This window comes from Telopea speciosissima, chromosome 6, assembly GCF_018873765.1.
Source record: "Telopea speciosissima isolate NSW1024214 ecotype Mountain lineage chromosome 6, Tspe_v1, whole genome shotgun sequence".
NCBI classification, from domain to species: Eukaryota; Viridiplantae; Streptophyta; class Magnoliopsida; order Proteales; family Proteaceae; genus Telopea; species Telopea speciosissima.
Window position 1 is genome coordinate 50,012,912 of NC_057921.1, and position 17,024 is coordinate 50,029,935.

General features: G+C 39.1%; 1 protein-coding gene across 1 annotated transcript in view; it reads right to left on the reverse strand.

Moving 5' to 3' along the window:
- The window catches only part of LOC122664513 (probable phosphoinositide phosphatase SAC9), a 71,923-nt gene extending 56,713 nt beyond the window's left edge, over window positions 1–15,210 (reverse strand). The window contains exons 1-6 of the mRNA XM_043860358.1: window positions 15,082–15,210; window positions 14,879–14,886; window positions 14,655–14,722; window positions 10,573–11,171; window positions 9,573–9,705; window positions 7,113–8,314 (exon numbers count right to left, since the gene is read on the reverse strand). Of these exons, the coding sequence (XP_043716293.1) occupies window positions 7,113–8,314; window positions 9,573–9,705; window positions 10,573–11,171; window positions 14,655–14,667 (1,947 nt within the window). The 5' untranslated portion in view covers window positions 14,668–14,722; window positions 14,879–14,886; window positions 15,082–15,210. The remainder of the gene's footprint in view (window positions 1–7,112; window positions 8,315–9,572; window positions 9,706–10,572; window positions 11,172–14,654; window positions 14,723–14,878; window positions 14,887–15,081) is intronic.
- Between the last annotated feature and the right edge of the window lie 1,814 nt (window positions 15,211–17,024).

Consider the following 17,024-nt stretch of genomic DNA (forward strand, 5'->3'; position numbering starts at 1 on the left):
GAATGAATCAGTTCTCCATTATGACTTGTGTTGATGAGTCAGGAACTAAATGATACCTGATCATTGTAAGGAATTAATGCTTGGAATGGCATGGCCTAGACAACAAAAGTGTGATTGGAATAGGAAACTATATTATGTTTTAAGTCCAATTAAGTTTGCATTTATACTTGATTTTGTGTTTCGTGTAAGCTGTATTAAGAGAAAACAGACCAAAAATGCATATTTGTTCATTTATTATCATTTTTTGTAATCTCATACTTAAATAGATCCATGGTTTATTCTAGGTACCTAATAATAGCAGTTTTCCCCCTTTTCTTTTTTCTCTTTTAATGTAAGTGGCTGCTCTCTCTTCATTTCTGGACTTACTGGACCAATGGTTCTTGTGATCTGTGGGCTTCAATTCAGAATTGGAGAATTAATTTGGAAAGGCTTTGAATGAGTATGGTGGAAGCATAGGATTTGTTTTTTGTTAGCCTTTTCTTTTATTTTAGTTATTTGTAAATTCCAAGCTCCACTTGATGGGTCTTTAGCTCAAATTGGTAGAGCACTTGGAACATGCGCATGTTCCAGGGATGGTGGTTCGAATCCACCAAGGCCCTTTTTATTCAACTGTTCATAGCATAGTCAATTATCACACTAATCCACACAAGAACCCAAATTTAATGACATCTTTGAAATTTCACAAAAAATTTATATGTATGTACTTAAGTTAAATGGATATGGATTTTTTACCATATGTAGAGATCTCTGTTGTTTGAAAATGCCCGTACTATGAGTTTTGCTTTGTTGAAGTAACATAACACCAATTAGTGCTAATTTTGTAATTTTTATGGACACAAGAAAAATTGGGAAAGACTTTCTTTTGAGAATTTTAATCCAATTTTTTGATTATCTTATTTTTTATAAAGTCATATTAAATGTATGCATATGTTGTATAACAAAACAAGGTTAAAATATTTTTCCAGACAAAATTCAAGTAGAATCCAACTAACAGACTCAAGGTAACCAAACAGTCTTACATATGGATTCAGCCGGATTCCACCTGACAAAACCAGGGCAACCAAACAGTTTTTCAGTTGGATTCCACCTAACAGATTTTGGGTAACCAAACAGGTTTTTTATCAGAATCCAAATCCACATGAACCAGATTCTTAAGAACCCGATCCAATTTAAGAATCCGACTCCTACGACACCTTCAACCAAACGTGCCCTAGGGTTATCCTTTCATACCCCCTAGCACTCGGTTGAAGTAGGTCACAGTGTTGAGGAACATAGCTCGATTTCTGCTGCTCCAACAGTACCGTCTGCTCTGCTGCTCTATTTCTGCTGCTAGCTCTTCGTTGTTGGCAGCCAACATATTGGGTGGTTATGAGGTGCTATAATGGAAGGTTTGCATTGTTTACATCTTGTTGCATTTGAAGGTTATTAGTTGAAGCTTTTTTTGGAAGTTCTTTTTATGATTATGTGATGGATGACTGCTGGAATGATGTTGAGATGCACCCAAGGTGTTTGATTTAAGTTCTCCTTAAGGATTTACCTCCTTTTTGCTGCTGGAACTGCTTGGGCAGTGTATTGTTCTCTTTGTTTGCTGGATTTCTTGCTTGTGTGTGGGTAGAGGTTACTCCCCAGTTGTGCAAGACAACAATCTGTTTTGTTGAGTATTTTGGTATCATGTCTACTATGTCTGGGGCTGATTCTGAGGTTAGTGGACCAATTTCGGCTAGTGGTCTTCCCACTATAGCTTCCTTTGACAATCCCAACACCCAAATATCTGTTGTGAAATTGGACAATACCAACTACTTGGATTGGTCCTGTTCTGTGAAGATGTCCCTGCGCAGTAGGGGAAAGTTGGGGTATATTATTGGCTCTATTAAGGAGCTTGCTACTACTGATCCAGGATACCTGCAGTGGGAGACTGAGAACTCCACAGTTATGACTTGGTTGGTTTTCTCCATGAAACCTGAGATCAGTAGGGAGATTTATAGACAAGGAGACTGCCAAGGATATGTGGGACAGTGTTGCCCGGACCTTTGATCGAGTTGGTGACTATGCAAAGGTGTACCAAATCCACCAAAGGGTCACCAATATGAAGCAGGGTGATAGGAGCATCTCTAAATACAACACTGTTATCAACCTATGGCAGGAATATGATCACTACAGGTATCTTCGATTGTCCAACTCTGAGGATGAAGCCAAGGTTTACAAGAATCAAGAAGTTGAAAGGATCTTTTCTCTACTTGGTGGGCTCAATCCAGAGTATGAGCCCATTCATCTGCAGATCCTAGGGAGGTCTCCCTTTCCATCCTTGAATGAAATATGTAGTTACTTGCAAAGTGAGGAAACCAGGAGAACAACTATGGATATTGCACCATCAACAAAGAGATCTCCTCTTGTTTCTAGTTCCCACAGACACTAGAAAAGTGGGGGGAAAGGCCAAGACCAACTCATGGAGATCACCATGAGAGATTTAAATGTGATCACCATGGAAAGCTGGGACACACCAAGGACAAGTGTTGGAATCTTCATGGCAGCCCCCTGTTATGCGTGGTGGTTCATCTAGTACTCGTGGAGGCAAGCGAGGGGGAGCTAGGGCTCACTCTGTGACATCTGAGTCTGAGAAATCTGGACCCCAGCCTGCTCCCGATTCCCTTTCACAGGATGATATTGCAGCCCTCCACCAGTTGATGTCTCACATTGGAGGGTCAGCTACTGGTTCTACCTCTGGAGGGTCAGCTACTACTGCCTCAGCTCTGTAGCCTGTAGGTCTCATCTGCTCCTTCTACTGCACCCACCTGGATTATTGACTCTAGAGCCTCTGATCACATGATTAGTATATCATAGTATTATGATTCCTACTCCATTTGCTCTGACGGGGACAAGGTAAGGGTTGCTGATGGTTCCCTTTCTTCTGTCTCTGGTAAGGGTAATGTGAGAGTTACTCCTATTTCCCTTGAGTCTATCCTTCATGTTCCTGATTTTGTTACTAACCTATTATTAGTGAGTCACCTAACCAAATCCATAAATTGTTTGTCACTTTCTTTCCTTCATATTGTCTTTTTCAGGATTTGGAGACAAGGAGGGTTATTGGCAGTGGGACTGAAAGAGGAGGACTCTACCTTCTTTAACCGAGTTTACCTGATCTATCTACTACTGCAACTTCTGTTTGTGGTCGGAGTGACCGTAGTACTTTGGAGTCTGTAATGCTTTGGCATCAGCATTTAGGTCATCCCTCTTTTGTTGTTATGAGGAGACAGTTACCCCACTTGTTTACTTCTTTTACTTCTTCTTATGTTTTTCAGTGTGAATCTTGTATTTTTTCTAAACATTGCCACACATCTTATCCTTATCTTGGTAATAGATCTACTGCACATTTTTTTCTTGTTCATACTAATGTTTAGGGGCCTTCTCCTACTACTTCTTTGTCTGGATTTCGTTACTTTTTTCATTTGTGGATGACTATTCTAGATCTATTTGGACTGTTTTGTTGAAACAAAAGAGTGATGTTTGTGATTCTTTCAAGGATTTTTATCAACTTATCAGTACTCAGTTTGGTACTCGAATCCAAATTATTAGGTCTGATAAGGGGGTGAGTACATATATGGGGGGCTCCAACAATTCTTTATTGATAATGGCATCATCCATCGACTGCCATGTGTTGACCCCCCCCAACAAAATGAGGTGGCTGAGAGAAAAAAACCTCCACTTGTTGGAAATCACTAAGGGTCTTCTCTTTGGTATGCATGTGCCTAAGACTTTCTGGTCTGATGCACTTCTTATCGCTGCCTTTCTTATTAACCGGATGCTAACTCCACTCCTAGGCTCCAAATCTCCCCTGGCTCTTCTTTCTCCTCAATCCTCAGTCTTCTCCTTGCCTCCAAAAGTCTTTGGTTGTGTTTGTTATGTTTATGTCAACAAATCAGCCCGCACCAAGCTTGATCCCAAAGCTCTCAAGTGCATCTTCTATGGCTACTCTGATTCAACCAAAGGGTATAAGTGCTACATCCTCCTTCCCGAAGGCGACTTCTCTCCAAAGATGTCACTTTCTTTGAGTCTATTCCTTACTTTTCTTGTCCTCAGCATCCTCTTCAGGGGGAGAGTACTAGAAGTGAACAAGATGCTGATGTCATTCCTTTTCTATCTCCCTTGGCTAACTCCACTTCCCCATTCCTATTAGATATTGGAAAATACAAAGAAGTGGATGTTGTTGATGTTGATGGTGTTGTTGATATAGTGGTGGTGATGCTAGCAGTGGTGGTGATGCTAGCAGGAAAAAAGAATACAAGGGAATAAGATTCAAAGATGTTGTATTCACAAGAGGTAAATGCTTGTTGAAGGGAAAAGGAAAGCAACCCTGGCATGCGTTGAAGGGAAAGCAACCCTGCCAAAACCCCTCTTTGGATCCACATCCTCAGTCAGGTAATACTTCTCCTTCTGAATTAGATCTTCCCATTGCTATGAGAAAGGGGAAGAGAGCCTGTACTAACCCCATAGCCCTGTTTGTTTTCTATGACTCTATTTCTCCTACAAGTATTGTCTTTTCAACTGCCCTTGAGTCTTCTTCCATTCCCAAAAATGTCACAGAGGCCTTATCCGATCCAAAAAGGATACAAACAATGTATGAGGAAATGGTGGCTTAGGAAAAGAACAATACTTGGACACTAGTTGATCTTCCCAGGGGGAGAACTCCAGTTGGATGCCAATGGGTTTATACCATCAACTATAGATCCGATGGTACAGTGGAAAGATACACAGCTAGGCTGGTTGCAAAAGGGTATAGTCAAGTGTATGGCATTGACTACCAGGAAACTTTTGCCCCCTGTAGCCAAGTATAACTCAATCAGGGTTCTTCTTTCAGTGGCAGCCAATAAAGATTGGCCAATGTACCAATTAGATGTGAAAAATGCATTTCTTCATGGAGATTTAGCAGAAGAAGTGTACATGCAGCCTCCACCTGGTTTTAAGTGTCCCTCAGCTGAAGGGAAAGTGTGTCTCTTGAAGAAAGCTCTCTATGGCCTCAAACAATCTCCTAAGGTCTGGTTTGAGAGATTTAGACAAGCCATCATGAAAAATGGGTATGATTAGAGTCAAGCTGACCACACCTTGTTTATCAAAAGAGGTAATGCTACAGTTACAGCTCTCATTTTCTATGTTGATGACATTATGAATTTATGATAACCGGGAATGATGTTACTGAGATAAACAGATTGAAGTCTTAACTGGCTAAACAGTTTGAGATCAAAGACCTTAGACTCTTGAAATACTTCTTGGATATTGAAGTATCTAGATCAAGGAAAGGAATCAACATCTGCCAAAGGAAATTTGTCTTGGATCTTCTGAAAGAGACAAGCATGATGGGGTGCAAACCAGCAACTTCCCCCATTGATCCGAATCATAAGCTTGGTGATGAATTTGGTTCTTCTTTTATAGATGCCAGCAAGTACCAAAGATTAGTTGGGAAACTAATCTATCTCTCCTTGACTCGACCAGACATCTCTTATGCAGTTGGAGTGGTGAGTCAGTTCATGCATGCTCCTAGGAGTGGACATCTAGATACGGTGCATCGCATCATTAGATACTTGAAATCCTGTCCAAGAAAAGGTCTTCTATTTTCTAGGCATGACCATTTGCAGATTGAAGGCTACACAGATGCTGATTGGGCTGGTTCAGTCTCTGACAGAAGATCTACTTTTGAGTATTGTACCTTTGTGGGTGGTAATCTAGTTACCTGGAGGAGCAAGAAACAACCAGTTGTAGCTAGATCCAGTGCAGAGGCTGAGTTTAGCGCCATGGCTCATGGAGAGTGTGAGCTTATATGGCTAAAGAGACTACTTCAAGACTTGAGTTTTGAAACTGAAGGGCCAATAAGACTTTATTGTGACAACAAAGCTGCTATAAGTATTGCCCATATTCCGGTTCAGCATGATCGAACCAAACATATTAAGGTTGATTGACACTTCATCAAAGAGAAGCCGGATTCTGGGTGCATTTGTACTCCCTTTGTGAAGACAGGTGATCAAGTAGTAGATATCTTCACCAAGGGTCTCATTCCTAGTCTATTTAGTATCTTAAGTAAGATATTAGGCATAAATAAGTGTCTGGCCTGGTTTCTGGCATAAATAAGTGCAGTCCTGGTTTCCAGCCATGTTTCCTCAAGTTTCGATGGAGATAAGTGACACTTATATAGGTGTTCAGGTCGAAACTAGCGAAATATGCTCGAAACATGGTCGAAACCAATTGAAACCAACCGAAACCCTGTACTTTTTAAACTCCCACCTTAACTCGTCTCGATTTCTTGCGAAACCGAGATATCTCGGTGGTTTCGGTTGGTTTCAACCGAGATCTCTTTCCATGCCTAAAAGTATTTTTATATATGGAAATACAATGATTTAAGAACGGGTTAAAAAGTCAATTTGGGTTCAATAGCTGAAAATAAATGGAATCAGATTAAATTTGATTGCTGTAGAGAGAGAGAGAGATGCAAAAAAACCACTGAAAGTCTTAACTAAAACTTAAACTAAGACTCAAAAACCTAGTTCCAACTTCGAAGTAAAAAAAATTCCTGACATGACTCAAAAAAACATACAACTTACTAGAATAGTTCATTTGGACTAACTGTAAATGGTGATTTTTCAACTTGGGATATATAATAAATTCATAACTTACTAAAAATTGGTAAGATACAGCTTATTAATAATAATAAAATGTATTTAAAAAGTAAAATTAGCATAAACCCTATTAACCCCAAAAAGAAATACCACAATTTCTATACTAACTCCAAGTCAGCCTACTTTCAAGATACAAAACTAGGGCACAGGCACATAAATCTTGTCAATTAATCAACTTTTTAAATCAGTTTTTTTATTACTCAACAGATTTTTCATGCTCGAAGATAAAAATGTTGAAATATAAAATCAAAATGAGTTGATCACAGGGCAGACTATTACTAATTATGAAGGAGACTTTAACCCGTGTACATATTAATAGTCATGAAGGAAACTTTAACCCGTGCCATCAAACTCAAGCAAAATGTTTCATGTTGATAGTTATTATGGAAACACTGGCTAAACGCACAACTACTACCGCTACTTTGAAAAATATCATTTAAGACATACTTTTAAAGGATGAATGGCTACTGATGGGAGGTGCTTGAAAAGCCTCATTCCAAGGAACATTTCCAATTGCTTCTGACGGGAGCTATCAACAACTGCATTTTGATATCTTCTCTGCAAAGTGATCTTCATATTCTGTGCAGCAGAGAACTGTTTAAATTTACTAGATTCTTCATTAAATATACTAAGTATCTGACTGTGCATAGCTTTGGAACCAGTATAAAGTGTCGCGTGAATATCCCCAGCAAGTAGAAAAAGGTCTGCAAGCTGAGATACAGGAGATAACATTGTTGACCTCTTGAATTCATCAAATGTCATATCGAATCTCTTCCAAGGTTTATCAGGACATGGATGAACCCAGGTTGTGGTTCTTGTGTTATGATCAATATAATATGTTTTTCCAGTAACAGCATCAGAACGCTTCTCCCACCCTGGTGGCAAAGGAGCAATATACCCATCATTATTATTTATTGATGGAAAAGTATCAAGTGATATCCCTAACCGTCTACATTGCTCAACAAAAACTTGAAGTGATCCAAAATAGCTAGCCGCGTTGGTTCTGTCCAAAGAATCTGCACAATTGAAACGTAGCACCCCATTTTGATGTGATCTTAAGCAAAAGGCACCTTGGAAGTCCTCATTACAGACAATTTCTCCTTCACAATCATTAAGTCGCTGCCGTGAAGGTAGATAATCCCCATCAGAAATCCCAACAGTTATTGTGGGTTGTTTCAGAAGTTTCCACAGTTCTTCAATTGTTTGTTGCTCACCTTTATATTTTATGGTCGCATGCCAATCATAATTTATTAAATGAATCCTGGTGTATGGAAGTTTTCCAGTCGATCCAATATGGTTTAATGATTCCTCAAAGTGCTGAACCAAGATAGATTCTGACTTTCCTTCTCCATTTCTGAGTAAGTTGACACATAAAACAGGAACGAAGGGTTTTTTATTCTGACTACCTCCTGCAGTTACTTCTAAATTCCGAGCACCATATCTCCTACTTAACCTCTGATAATACTGTGAACTTCCTTTATATGGATGACAAGATGAAACATAAATTTCTGCTTCTGCAGCAGTGATCTTTAATTCAGCACCCCACCAGATTGGTATAGTACCCCTTCGCCAAAGGTATCTGTTGAAAGGAACACTTTGACCACTCCTCCTAGGAACCCATACGAGTTGCTCACACTCAACTTCATTTCCTGTCAAATGGACATTTTTATTGAGTTTGATGGCATTACATCGCACCAATATTCAATTTATTGAGGAAACGAAATTTTCAACATGTCAATGATGCCAAATGTATTAGTCACATCAAAATGAACATGCATTAAATGGATAACGACATCAAGGCAGACATGCGATAAAAATGAGCACCATAATATAACACACAAATTAAAAGGGAAAAGAATCCCGAACGATGCAGAGGCCCATTAGAAAAGGGCGAAATTCCATCTCTTTCATGTACATGCCAAACAAAGTCCAAAGCAAATGAAACTAAGTATGAAATGGCATTCAACAAGCTATAGTATCAATCCACCAGATCAAGCAACCTAATACGGCAACTAGCAAAGAGCAAGCTTTAGCAACTAATCTAGAAACCTAAAACTACAATGCAGAAAACTATGGGCACTAATCCATTAAATCCTACAATAGATAACAAAAAGAATAGCATTAAGTCAAAAGGAGAGAACAATAAATTGACCATACAAGTCCACGAAAAAAAGAACAATTCGTAAATTCAAACTCTAAAATAATAAATGGAGTAGACAAAACTCAAATACAGTAAAACAGCTGGATTGTGCTTCAATGAATCGGTTACTGTGAGTCATGGATTGACAATTCATAAAAGGCCCGAAGTACTGGGAGCCCCGCCCAAAGAAATAATAAACAGGCAGGTAAATACCAAGCCTAAAAGTTGCATTAATGGTCATTCTATTGCCTTTTAGAGAACCACCAAAAAGGTAATTACATCACAAGAATACATTTCTATGAAAAATAGTAGAATGGGTGAGCACTTTAATCATGGCATACCGATCAAAAAAAAAAAACTTTAATCATGTTATATGTATGTCAGTAATTTTACACCTTCAGTTCCATGGCACTTTTTCCTTCCCTTCAAAACAAAACTGAATTCAATACATATGGTATGTCAAGTTTAATGGTTCATTCTTTCTTTTAAATTATAAACATAGCTAATGCAAGTAAAGTAATTGTTAACAAATAAATCTAGTAGCAATTGAACTGTTCCTCTTCTCTACCACCCCCTCCCCCCCCCCCCTCCCAAACTCTTTTTTCCACTCATTTGTTTCTATTCTACTTTATTGTCCCCTTCCCATGCATCCCACCAGGTTCAGCCAGTTTAAAAAGATCCTACACTATATCGATATCCACTTAGTTGCCTCTTACTAATAGAAGCAATTCAATTCCAAAAGATATTCGAATGAAAAATGATGTTACCTGTGCTAAAGCATGAATTCAACCCTCTAGCCAAGTAGCGAGTACCAGGATGTAATCTGCTACGACGTGCTGTGAGGGCAACAAAACCTTCTTGCTGACCTGAGCCTCTAAAACCCCGACATTCTGCAAACCCCTGTAGATAGATGTCAATATATCAAATATCAACAGATGTTAATCCTTATAAGATTTTGAACATAACCACAGAGGGAATATCAGACACCACCCAAGGTGCTTGATGGTTGTTTGAACTGGTTGCCCACTTATTAACTGAGACAAACAAGAAACTATAGCTGGAGATTATAAATGCAATGACAAAAGGGTTATAGAACAACACATAAAGTTCAGAAGGTATAAAATGAGATCAACTACAGAGCAGATAAAATCTAATAGAAAAAGTAAATTCAACTAAGAGTGTTGATGAAAAAATACAGCACTCTACATAGCACAGCCAAGTATGAAAACCAATCCAGTGAAAAATATTCCAGAAACCATATTTAGTAATTCTGATCCCATAACTAACATCCAGAATATATAGTAACCCAACAGAATACTTGCTGCCTAATGAAATTTTTACCAAACTTGCCATTGTGATGGATGAGATTTACAGAACTATGAAATGAAAAACTAGGTCAAAAGTGTATATATAGGCAAGAGATCGCTGCTTAGTCATGTAGGCCCTGTACCAGCATAAGGACCAATGTGAGCGCACACAAGAGCATCAACATGGAGGATGTTTTTTATTTCACAGGGGACGGGGTGGTAATTTAGTATGCTCCTCTGTCTGGGTACAGAGGCCATGCGACCACGCAGCATTCTATATATATATATATATATATATATATATAGTGTGTGTGTGTGCATTTAAATATCAACTAATGGAAAAGCTACATCTGAGAATCCAAAGCCCAGACATAGGGTGCACATTGAGAACATATTGGAAACTTAGCAACTTAAACTAAAATTAAACGTCAAGATCAGTATCCCAAGCCTGAAACAGAACCTGCAGAAGAATGACACAGTGCTGCGGCAGGTCGATGTATTTGAAAGGCATTGCCAACCACCTATTCCAAACAAATTCATCATCTGGATTCTGCAACGGCATACAGCTAGGGAAAGGGCGAGTGATATCCCTTGTTTCACAGAAATAGTGCTTCCCATCAATATCAAGCTCAGACAATTCTTGGACATTCTTCAGCTCCCCTTTACCCTGGGGTTGAGAATTTTGAAGCAGAATCTTGATCCATTGACTCTCAGTCACTGTATATACACATCCACCCCCAGGTAAATTTGTTATGGTGGCAGTCAATTTTGTGGCAACCAGAAGAAAGCCAAAGCTTCCAAGGGTTGCATAACCCAGTATAGCTCGAGCATTAGTTCTACTCTTACACAGCCACCGTGACCCATTTGTGATGAAGTTCAGAGCTTCATCTTCAGAATTGAAAACATCATCTCCCAGCTTCCCATTGTATCGGAGTGCTCCAGTTGTCGGATCAACATAAATCACCTGAGTATCACTCCTCGTAGACAAACTGACTATAATATAGACTTCACCAGTATCCAGTGTAGCAACAACAACAGAGGTATCCCTTAAACCAGCAACTGCAACAAGCACCAACAACAGGCACAAACTGGTTGAAATTCACGAAATAGGCAAAATGCATCAATCAGTCATACAGGCATTGCAACATGAAAAGCCAAAACTAAAGATCTAAAAGCACCACATATATGGAATCACTTTATTTTTTTAATCTTTTAACCCCTTCAAAGTTGACCTTTATATATGTGCACGCACACAATTACCAGAGGCCCCTCTAGCAGGACAGATATCAAAATGGACGAATATAAAATCCACAACCAATAGGTAGTTTGCTGAATACACCAGCACCACCAAGCTTAAGTGATTAAGAATTCCCTTCTATACAATCATGCATCAGCTTACATAACATGAAACTATGAAAGTTGATGGTAAATTTCATGCTTTGCAAAAAGAAATAATCTGGAAGGAGAGAAGAATTTCACAATCCATCTAGTTGCAAGAAGGATTCCTTTAATTTCAGACGGTGGTACCAGGACTTTGAGTTGCAACACACTTGGATAAGCAGACAAGAAGACCAGACTAAGTAGAAATAAGTTTACACATATCTATGAAATATAAAGATCTTCCACAAAATTGTCAGAAAAAATCATATACAGTGACTGAGAGCCAATGGATCAAGATTCTGCTTCAAAATCCTCAACCCCAGGGTAAAAGGGAGCTGAAGAATGTCCAAGAATCGTTTGGAATATATCTGTGTGAGCTGAGAGTCAACTGGAGACTATGGATCCATCCCCATAGTCTCCAGTTGATTTGTGACAACAAACTGGACCTGAGGAAAATCTATTCTAATTCAGAAGGAGCCTTACTTTTAGATATTAATGACCCTCTATTCTCTATAACAGTGACTCAGGATCATCTTTCTGATGCAGAGTGGTTAACATAAACCTTACCTGCTTGTATGGGCCCAAACCTCGAAAGAGAGAGATTCTTATGATCAAAGCTTCGCCATTCAAAAAAGATCTGAACTCAGACAAAACTTAGAAGGCAATAGAAGACACAGTAAAGGACGAACCCCCAGAAGAATGTTTAATCAGCCAAGTAAAGAGATCCAAAAATATCCACCAAGGCACCAACTGGACTGATGTGCAGATTCATGCCCAAACAACAAATCTGGTCAGTATTTTAAGAAACTAATCAAATGATATCAGAAAATTATAAAACTCTACAAATTCAAAGGATAATGTACAATGCCTCCATAGAATTTGAAGACGATAGACCATCATTATATAGGTAATTTAACTACTTCATCCTTCTGGACAGAGAATACAACAACAGAAAGTAACAACAAAGATTTCTTAGAACACAACGACAATATCTTTTTAGCTGTAGGTAATCTACTTATGAGTAAAGAAAGATCCTTGACATAATCCAACCACTAATGAATCTCACCTATACTATGAGAATATGAATTTCAAGAAACAAGATTGCAATAGAAAGAATAAGAAAGCAAGAAAGAACAAAGAGAAATGAACAATCCACCTAGTGGAGGGCCGATTAGGAGAAGAGGCAAGCGTGGGAGAAATCAGAGTTGCAAGGGGGAGAAGAACGCATAAGAAGAAGAAAAGGGATGTGGAAAAGGAACGCACAAACCAGCCACGCAGGCTGTTCACAAACACAAAATTAATTCATCTTTTCAATCATATCTCCAACAATGGGGAATTGCATCATATATAAAGAGAAATAAAAGACTCCTAAAAATAAGACTCTCTTACTAGGAAACTAATTCAAATAAGGAAACTAAGAAGAATTCGGAAACCAAATATCCTACAAAGCTAACAGAATAAAATAAAGAAAAAAAATCATTATTTTCCCAAATAACATAGATCCCTAAAATCCTACTAGATCCAATAACTCAAACTGGACCCGGTTCATCTCCATCTGGGTTCCCAAACGGGTTTGAACCGGTCCAAGGTAGTGCATCTGCATCACCACCGCACCAACCAATGGCAAGCATCTTTGTCACTGAACAAAAGGCTAGAATTGAGACGTATGATTTGACACTCCCAATGGCAGTCATTTTTAGCTTTTCACTAATCAATAAACTATCGCATTCTTATTGTATGCAAATGTTATAAAAGTTTCATAAGCATCCAATAATTATAAGACCATCTCACAATATAACAAGCACGTATCAATCTTCAAGAATTGACTCGTGTTTTGTTCACTCTCCTTTTTTGTTTAGAGGTTTCATCAAGAGCGTTGTTCCCAAATTATTTTAGAAAATCCACAAGCATTTCAAAATTTCCCTAATTGTGCATGATTACTATGCTGGCTTGTGAAGTAAAAAATTAGAAAGCTCCACTAAGGGCTGTTGCCTGATATGATGGTAAGAGTTCAGACTTCCAACATGAAAAATGTGGGGGTTAGAGAGAGAGAGAGAGAGCTCTCCTAAACTATACTTGTGTTTACCAATACTCCCTAACTTTCCACCTGAAAAGCCTTATTCAACTCATTGCAACTTCTTAACAAATTCTCCCTCGTAACTTTAAGTACCCACATTGCCCCTTTAACAGAGGGTAAGATTGTCATATCATGTGAATTATTATCTTTTTCCGTCCAGTAATTTGGCTGATGCAGTAGGGGAGAAACAATGCGACTCGAGCTTGGATTTCAGGTGTAAGAAAGTGAATTGATGTGGTTTGGTAATGAATGACAAAGATGAATTACTACACTAGTTAGGAATGATTTTGTGTAGGTTAAAGGCTCTAAGACAACAGGATGGTAAGAAAGAGCATGGGTCAAAGCAGTGTGGGAAGATCAGACCATTAACAACTTGCCTAAAGAAATGGCTCCAGACATATTTATCTAGCCATCCCCAACTTATTGGGATAAAGCCTTGTTCAGTTGAGTGGAGAATCAATAAATATGTAACCAATCAAAAAACACTTGTTCAATTAGGTATAGTTGGTACTACATTTAACAGCTTGTACTACAGTTAACAGTTGGAGAGAGGGGCATTGGCAACTTTTTCCCTTCTTTTAGACTTTAATATTTCCTCTTCTTTCAGTTTTTAACTTTATTATCACAAACACGCATTCAATGGTAAAAATAAAGCTTTAGGAAACATTTTCATGAACAATGGGCAACACAATTTCGTCAGACCAACTTAGGGATGATAATAGAGCAAAGATTGCAGAAATCAAATGATTATAACAAAGGACCAAGAGTCTTCATTATAGACAGTTAAGACATGGGAAAAGATTCAGAACCAGTGGGCAATAGTGCCCTTATGTGAATAGAGTTGTCCAATCAATGACCTTGCAGTATGGCAATTGAGAATTGGCCTAATAGAACGCATGTTCGATTGATATGCACGCCACATTTATTGTACAATGGGCCACCCCATGAATTCTCCCTATCGAGAATAAAACTACACGTACATGTATCATAAATACCTATTGATCATACACAAAAGATAAATATACCCCTATGAAAACTAAAATCAGAAGTACACTCACAATTAATACAATTCACTAAAGGCTTACCAGTCGACTCCATATATGCCACAGTGAATCGTCTCACCAGTGCTATATAAGCATGATCCTGACACAAATAATTTGATGAAATGCAAAATGAGTAAGCATTTAAGAGAGGGGGGAAGTTGAATAAATAAACAAACAAGTCGAATGATTATAGAGACACACTTTGGGGGAGGGGGGGGGGGGAATTTACTCATTAACACAAATCACGAATAGATTCATTAAAACGTAATAATAAATCAACTTCAAAAAAAATTATGGCTATTTCACTCCTCTTTTGCCAGTTCCATGCCAAAGATCTCATAGTCTTTAAAGAGTGCAAATAGCAAATTCTACTGCGAGATTTTAAAAATTCTATTGTTTTTTACTTATTTCTTCATCACCACATAAAGTTGGAAGTGAATAACAAAAAGAAAAGAAAGAAAACTTACTCTGTTCGAAATACGATTAAAGAAGTCCGACTTCAACTGGAGATTCCAGCAGAACAGTCTCAGTCAATTGCTTCTCCTTCTCCTATCAGATAGTTGATGAATCTACCATTGATCAAAGCTCCTTCTTCTTCTTCTTCTTCTTCTTCTTCCTCTTTCAGATCGTCCCTGCGAAAGCGAAAAAAAGGATACAGCTTTGTAAGTTTGTATCAGTCCCGATAGCGAGAGCGAGAGAGCGAGAGAAAAGACGAGATGAGAAGGGGTAGTTATGGTATTTGAAAAAGAAACGAGGACATGTGTATTCGGGTGACGAGGTGATAGGGGGCAGTTGTGGTATTTTATATCTAAACGAGGATATGTGCATTCGAGTGTTTCGTAATTTTAAATCACCGCCCAGACAGTATGTTGCACGACCTGCAATGGAGTATACCCTCACTCTTCCCTCAAAGTTTGACCCAGTGTTCTAAGATGACAATGTACAATGGAATCTCCTCAATGACACAAATTGCCCACGTAATTGAAAGTGAGACCTTGTTGACACATGAATCTAAGAGCTCCTAGTCACATGTCAAGTTTTATAAAAGATTTAAGGAAAAAAAATCTCTATCCCGGAGTGTAACCTACACCAACACTCCCATGAGTCTCTCTCTCTTTTCTCCATGTGAAAAGACATCTCTACCACCTTATTTTAAGGAGGAGAGAGATAGGCTCATGGGAGTGCTAGCGTAGGCCACACTCCCGTACAAAAAACTGCTTCCCATGATTTAATAATCACAAACCTTAGAGTTTATTTATGAAATCTTTTTTTTTTTTTCTCTCCGTTGAGGCGTGGGTTGGCTTGCTATCTGGTTTGCAATGCGTGTGCAGGGACTATTTCCCATTGTGAGAGGGGACCTCTCGTGCTGATATAGATCCTGCTCCCCAAGAGGGTCATTCCCCTTCATTGCCTTTGACCTCGACTCAAGGTGGGATGACTATTGGTCATGCTTTACAATCGTCACCTTCTTTTCTCCTCCTTCCCCCAACACTTCGTGTCCTTGTGCTCTAAGAGGGGGGGGGGGGCATGGGCTTCTCGTTTCTCCTCCCCTAATGGTAGAGAGGGGTTTCTCTCTTCAATTTCTTGGACACCTCCATCACCCATCTTTAGGGATGTAAATGAATAGTTCAAATCCGTTTTCGTATCCGTGTTCGTATCTATTTAGCACTATCCGAATCCGTCCGAAAGCTAAACGGATATGGATACGGATATGCTATAGCTATCCGAAAAACTATATTTACATGTAAACGGATAAAATATCCAATCCATATCCGTCTCTGTATCCGTTTAGCACTATCCAAATCCGTCCGAAAGCTAATCGGATGCGGATGCAGATATAGCACTATCCGAGCCGAATCCGATCCGTTTACATCCCTACCCATCTTCTACCCCCCGGTTCACTTCCCCTCGTATGTTATTGACTTTAACCCTGCCCCCTCTTGTTGCTATGCTAAAATCTAATGCCAAGTGGCACTTCCTCTTCTTCCTACGTGGCAACTACTCCTACCCACGCGTTGACTCAGTAAATCAGCATTTCCATGAGCTCCCCCTACCAACCAAGTTGAACCTTCCCATCGCCAACCCCCGCACCACATGCATCCATCCATTCTCCCCCACCCACTCGTTAACCGGGTCCCCCACATCCCCTAACTTGATAGTTTTACTTAGAGGTGAGGCTTCTGACCTCCCAACCCCCTTGTCATGTGGGCTATGTCTCTGCCGGGTCTAAAATCTAGGTTAACACTCTGGAGCCCCTATTAATACAACCTCAAGAAAAGAATGCCTCAAAATCTAAGTATAAAAAGTGACTGACCCTTTCCTTTAAAGCCTTACTCGCTAAGGCGATATTAGGGCTCAATTTGCAAGGGGGGCCTCACACTCATCTTTCATCATTACTAGCAGATTTATTTG